Below are 6,997 nucleotides of genomic sequence, written 5' to 3' on the forward strand. Positions count from 1 at the left end.
AACCTGCCGGCGATGATGCCTGCACGGGTCTCCCAGCTGTTACTCCCGCTCTCTCAAAGAGATTTGTAAGGTTCAAAGAAGTTGTGCAAAGCCAGATGTCTTTTTCACCAGTACTCTGCAGTTTATCTGAGAACCTGCCACTGCGAGTTGCATTTTGCAGATTAGCAACAGTTTTGTGGCTATTAAAAGCTTGCGTGTTCAAGAGAAGGCTGCCTGGGTTTGAGGCAGCGAACCTACGCTACGCAGCGAAGTCATGTCTGGTTCAGGCCATCCCTGAGCTGTGAGCTGCTGGAGACTGCGAGGGCGTCGGAGCTGTTTGCTCTCCCATGGGCTCGCGCCCCGGCCAGCCACTCTTGGCTGGTGTCTCAAAAAGTAAATTGGGCTGATGCTCTTTTAATAAAAGGAAGTCAAAACCACCCCAAACCAAATATTTTGGAGGCAAAGATAATAAGAAAGGGTGAAACTAAAAGTAAGGTACACACAGGTACCATGTTGGGACAACTAAAGCAGGAGAAATAATTATTTAGTAACAATTTAAGGGAAATAGAAGAGTTGGAAGATGAACTAAAACATAACAAAAGGGCTGCAACGCCTCTCCCTGGGGAAAAAAAAAAAAAAAAAAAAAAAAGATGATCCCAAGCTCCTTTTTTTTTTTTTTTTTTTTTACTTAATTTTTGTTGTTTCCCTGTGTAGCAACATCATATCTTGATGCGAATTAAATTTCTGAAACATGCTGTTGGCCAAGGGGGTTTTGGTGGTGTGTTTTTTTTTACTTTTTCACTATTACTTTCATTTAAGCAGCTAAAGAAATACAAACAGCATCGCAATTTAATACATTATTTGGCATGGCATGAATGAATATATATTTTTGTCTGCAACAATTCAGACAGCTCTGTCAAATGCAAAGAATGCATTTTGTGCTCAAGAAAAATTTGCCTGACTTGATGCGTGAGTTCATGCCACAGGATACACACACTCTGAAACATTTCCTACACGAAATTCTGTCAATGCACACTGATCTTGACCAGTAACACCCTTCTGAGCTCCTGTCATTTCTTTTCTAGATGCCCTACAGACAGAGTAACAAATTGAATACTCTGTTGTGTGGACACAATTCCAATTGCAGAGGATCAACCTTTTCAAACTTAGGCAACAAAAACTCCTGCTTCGCAGCTGGCCTCTAAATGAATAGGACATTTTTTTTTTCCCCATGCACATTTTTCTTGTAGACACCTGGATCTGACAACCGAAACCTGAAGTCCGATTACCCTCATTTCTGCTAAGTGCAACTTCTCTAAGTTGTACAGTTTCTAATAGCAGCAACAAGGAACGAAATTAACTACCTATCATCTTCTCTATATAAATACGTGTGGTGCATCTCAACCATGTTATATATAAAATGGAAGATGCATTTACTGTTTGGAAGAGTCCAAGTTCATTACCTCTGTTATAAAGTGTGTGTGAAGGGAACTAAAACAAGACCCAATGCATCACCTTAATTTAAAAACTGGGGAACAGGAAGGAGCTACCAGATAAAAGCAAACATAAAGCATTGTTTATTAATAGCTAACTATCTCCTAAAAAAACCTGAAAAAAACAGAAGGCTAAAGAAGATTAATTAAAACCTTTAGGAAAAGGTCCTCCTTCTCCTAGAAGTAGCTCCCTGGTGTCAGTAAGGTTCACGGGATTTATCTTCTGTCTTAGACCTGGTTAAATCACTCATAACATAATCACTGTAGTGAAGGGAAAATACCATTTCTCCCTAAAAGATAGTAAATTATGTACTTGGCTTAGACACCTAATGTTTAAGAAGAAATTAAGTGAACTTAAAAATAAAACTCAAGAATGCATTTATATTTGTAATTCACTTTAATGGTATAAACCTCATTTAGGTAGTAGTATGAAGCCACAACAATATAATGCCACATTTAAACAGCATTTAATAAAATGCATAAGCTAAATCATGCACTGCAATACTCTATATACAAACACAACAATGCAAATTTCTCTTCATGACTGAAGACATTGATTAGATATAAAATTCAGATTAAAAAAAGAACATGCTATTATTTTTAAATGCTATCACACATAACAATGCTGATTTCACAAAAACAGCTGTGGGAAATTAACAACTTTTGCAAGGTTTTTAACTTGAAATTAAAATATAATAACATAAACGATAGTTTTCTGAATTATAATGAACAGAGACTTCCAGAAAATGTCCCAAGGAATTAAAAGTAGATGATTCTTTTTATAAAAATTTGCTCTTTTTGTAGGAGCTCAGAACTCCCTGGTATGCCAAATAGATACAGCACTTACACAATGTGCAGTTTTTCAGTTATGAAACTGTTTGAACACTGGCTTGCAATGTATTTTGGAGTACAGATTAATTATTAAAAATAGTCCCACATTTAACGTTGATTCCATGTGTGAGAAATTTAACATATATGCTCTGTAAGTAACATGTTTTCTTCTTAAAGAATATCCTTTTTATTTGAAATTTATTCAGTCCTACTTTTAACCCACAATCATTGAAAATATTTTAAAATGGACCTATGCCTTATTATCATTTATCTAAGATAATTAAAAAATGTATGAGAAGCCAGTTATTCAGGGGTGTTGGATACCTGGCAATAGGTGTGCTTCTCAGACTTTTGCTTTCTGTGATCAAATACAGAAAGCTGATTTCACCTGCCACAGTTTCCACAGAATATTACAACAGAGCCTTTATTGCGACTTAAATTTGAGTGCATTTTGTCCTTCAGAATACAAACAATTCAAACGCGTATATAAAACAAGTTCACAATTTTAAAATATGCTCTTTTTTCTAAATTCACAATTGAAATTTTAAGCAGATTCAGTCCTGATCAATACCCTAGCTGGCTTCCTAATCTTTAAAAATGTTACTGCAGTACAATGACGTTAATAGACATTCAGGTTTCCATTCAGCCTTTAAAGAGGAAAGCAAACATTATTCAAACAGCACTGATTGTCAAGACACCAATGAAGGACCATCTGTCACAGGAATTCCTGCCATTAATTTAAATAATTTTCCTGCGGAAAATCTCAAAAATAAGGTTTGAAATGTTAAAATGGATGTTTTACCTTTTTTTCCTATATTTGAAACAAAAGCTTACAAATGCTTACTAAACAATAGAGCAAGAAACAGAGAACATTCTTAGCATTTCCCATAGCGAAGACTTTACAAGCAGAGGGCCTGACTCTGAAAGGGACTTGTGTTTTACTTTAAGCATGCAAGAAGCTCACCTGATTTTAACTGGTGTCTGCTCATCTGCTTAAACATACACAAGTCTTTGCCATGTTGAGTACAAAAGGTGGAAATAAATGCCCAGAAAATTCCGCTTCACCTTCTTAATATGACAGAAACAAGACTTGCTGAACTACTCCCCTACATGGTCTGTGAAATGCTTTTTTAAAAAAATCAAAGTTAATGGAATTACTTTTACAAAAAGCTTCCTTTGTAACTTAAGTCATCAGAAGGGAAAAGGAACAAGAACTACTTATATTTTGATAATTTAAATGTTTGAATATTCCCTATGAGGAATAAATTGTCTTACTGGAAGCCTAATTTCATAAATGCTCCATGTGCCCAGCTCCCATGTGAACAATGGAAACTTGACACACACAGTGCAAGATCTGCACAGATTACGGTTCAGGGAAGGACAGAACGCGAAAATGGACATCAGTCTGACAACTAAATAAACTAACCAGCTTTGTTTAGTTTAAGTTAGACAATAAAGAGAATAACTTTGGAAAGTGGATATACAATTCAAATGCATCGTGAAAATCCTAAATAAGTCTTGATGCTCGCTAAGAAATAAACTAACTGCAATCCCCCTCTTATTTAATTACCACTGCAACAGAAATGTCATCGTTTCATTGAACAGAGGACATCATAGTCTTTGTTTAACTAACGGTTTGGTTTCATGTTATCATTACGGCAATGTGAGTATTGATTTTTTAAACAGCATCCATTGCATCCTGTTCTGTGTGCTACAGTTCAATGATAAAGGGCAACTTGTTTTTCTTCCAATTAGCCACTGATGAAGACTTAAAAAAAAAAAAAAAAATCAATCTCTTACCAAGTTTCACTGCGAAATAAAACTTTACAAAAAAGTCTCTCGGAAGGCTGAAAAAGAATGAGTATATATTGAAAACAGGGAAGTATTTTCTATGACTGTGGTTATTTATTTATTAATTTATTTTTAACAGACATTGTATGTTCAATTAACTATTCACTGGCAGACTTCTGCATGTCAAATGAGAAAGGTAAAGGGAGTAATGTAAAAGCCAGAAAATTCATGGAATGTATTTGTCAGTTCTGCACAGAAAATACTAAATTCAGGCTGGATTTAGAAAAAGATGCAAAGTTCTGAAATTCATGAGGATTCACCTGCTTAAGCGAGGCTTAGTTTGGGCTGAGAAATGAAAACTAGGAAGCTCTGGACTAGCAAATGAATGAAAAGCTTTAACATATAGAACGGTATGAATACATGGCTACGTATCTGTACATATATACATACACTACACACTTTCTATACACTGTACATAATATATTTAGACAGATAGGTATAAACATATACATTCATACACACATACATACAACTATGTACATATGCATTAGCTGCTCGAGTGAGTTTTAGAATTGAACATGCAGAAATGCACAATGGTGGGAGGCACAAAATAAAGATGTGTAAAAATCTATCAAACCCTTTAAAAAGAAGGAAGACAAGCATGAATTTAACAATAATAAGCCATTTTCAAAGCATTCATGTAACTCGGAGGATAAAACAGGCTTTGGGAATTATGGAACATTATGACAGTATTATCTGTGATGAACTTAGCGTGACTTCACCACAGGAAGCTCAGTAATAAGGTAACTCTGGGATTTGATGTTTTCAAAGTCTAATATATTTAGACTTAGAGCATTTAAACTTCATGAAGAATTTTACTTTAACTTGCAACCTCAGTATAAATAATGTTCTAGGTTTTTTTGCACAAATAATTTCCCATATAATGTTGATAACATTGATTGCAGCAGAAGTAGGGCTGTAGCATTATCTAACAAGAGGGGTTACGGCATTTTTCATCAAACAATAAGCCTGAACTTAGTTCAGAATTTACTGTTAAAATGACTCAGCAACTTCAGAATGAAAAGGTGCAAAAAGTAAATGTTTTCGTTTTCTCCCTTTTGCCATGCCCTCTTGGTAATTTTTCATATAAAGCTGTTTTTTAAACTAATTTTCTGTCATTCAAGATCCAGCAGATGCTGGCAATTTGTCCTTTCTCTGCCCCTTACTCTCCTCTATAGGGTGAACGTGGCCTATTTTGTTGATTCTCCCTGGATGTATGGAAGCATCAGGACTGCAGATGTTGTACGCTTGCTCTCACAGCAGGCCCATGCTTATCATTAGAGCAAACCACAGCAGCAGCTGTTCTGTTGTACGGCAAGTGTGGCAAACTGCTGGGACAGATGGGAACCTACTTGTTGTTTGCCTGGTATTTCTGCTTTTTCTCTTATGGGCAAGAGTAGATGAAAAAGAACCAACTTACCCTGCTTTTACACTCTACAGAGTAACCAAAGGAGAGGAGAGGGATTTCAAATAGAAAAACAGGTTTGTTGGGGTTTTTTTTCTTTTCAGGGTGATATCATCCTGTAGGTATTTGCTGGTGCACCTGCGTACATCTGATTGACCTGCCAGTTCTACAGCCCACACCAGTCAATTCAAACAGGGCCCCTGACTGGTGCTGTTATTGCAGAAAGCTGCTTTGATCACTGCTTCTTTGGAAGTATCCTCAGCCCAAAAATTTCCAGTTCCCTCTTCCTGGCTAAACTGTATTCCTGATACCCTTGCTACTCATGCTATTTGGTGCTTTTTTAAGTTATCCCTTACTAATTGAACAGCAGGTAATCAGGGAAGAATCCTAACTACCCTCTTAATTTTAATGCGCAGGAAAATGTACTGACATCTTCAGCATCTTGGATGAAATCATTCAGGAATCTGTGAGAGTCCCATGTACTATACCCAACAGTGAAAACACTGAAGTGTTTTACAATTTCTGCCAAAGAAGAAACACAGTCAGGAAACTGGTTTTGCCTGGAAGCTTCAGCCCTGACTTGTTTTCCCTATCACACCTCAGAATATGCCCTTTGCCAAAGGGTACTATAATGATAATGCAGAGCCAGCTGTATTCAGCACAGAAATTTTGAGTCAGTGCTATTCACTGGAGGCATTATGGCTGCCCTGAGGGCCATAATGCCCTCAGTGCTTCAGATGATGGTAAGAAGAGACTTGGTAAATGATACCAAGTAATCAATGGTGACCAACAAGCGTTTCTCGCCTCAGAGTGCTCTGAAAACTAAGCCTCCTTAATAATCTGACATTTTAAGGCAGCTAAAATAAAGGCTTTTATGATCTCTTTGAAGGATCTCTCCTTAGAGATTATTTTTTCCTCTTCTACCAGTTTCATGCCAGAGTAACTCCACCGGCACCAAAAGCATCGTATCTAATTTACAAGCAATGTAAATGGGCAGAGAAAGATGACTTTTGCACATGGTCTTAGTTCTGTGTCTCTTTAGTCCAATATAAGTAAATTAAGGGAAGAAAAGTAGTATACCTTCTTGCCCTCGTCACAAATGCAATAAAAATCATTATTACAAAACTAACCCAAAATGCCTCTACACAGTTATCGATCGTTGTTCTATCTATGAGATTCAAATCTAGTTCCTTCTCAAAAGAGTTGAAAAACAGATGAAGCACATGGAGAATAGACATTATTGCCTCATTATCACTCCCTGCATGCCCTAGTTTCAGTCAGCACAGAACTCTAACATTTTTCCGAATGAATTATTCCCAATATACACATGTACTGAAGTTCAGATAGATCTAATCAGATAATTTATCACTATATTTCTACTGAGTTAAAATATTTTCATTTCAAGAGCAGCAGAAACAGGACCTCAGAAATTCTGGAA

The 6,997-nt window shown here is 36.5% G+C and overlaps 1 protein-coding gene across 1 annotated transcript in view; it reads right to left on the reverse strand.

Annotated features, from left to right (window-relative positions):
• The window catches only part of MRPS25 (mitochondrial ribosomal protein S25), a 3,166-nt gene extending 1,788 nt beyond the window's left edge, over positions 1-1,378 (reverse strand). The window contains exon 1 of the mRNA XM_009320118.1: positions 1,344-1,378. Coding sequence (XP_009318393.1) covers positions 1,344-1,378 — 35 coding nt within the window. The remainder of the gene's footprint in view (positions 1-1,343) is intronic.
• Positions 1,379-6,997: the final 5,619 nt, after the last annotated feature.

The sequence above is a fragment of the Pygoscelis adeliae genome, unplaced genomic scaffold (assembly GCF_000699105.1).
Source record: "Pygoscelis adeliae isolate BGI_AS28 unplaced genomic scaffold, ASM69910v1 Scaffold302, whole genome shotgun sequence".
NCBI classification, from domain to species: Eukaryota; Metazoa; Chordata; class Aves; order Sphenisciformes; family Spheniscidae; genus Pygoscelis; species Pygoscelis adeliae.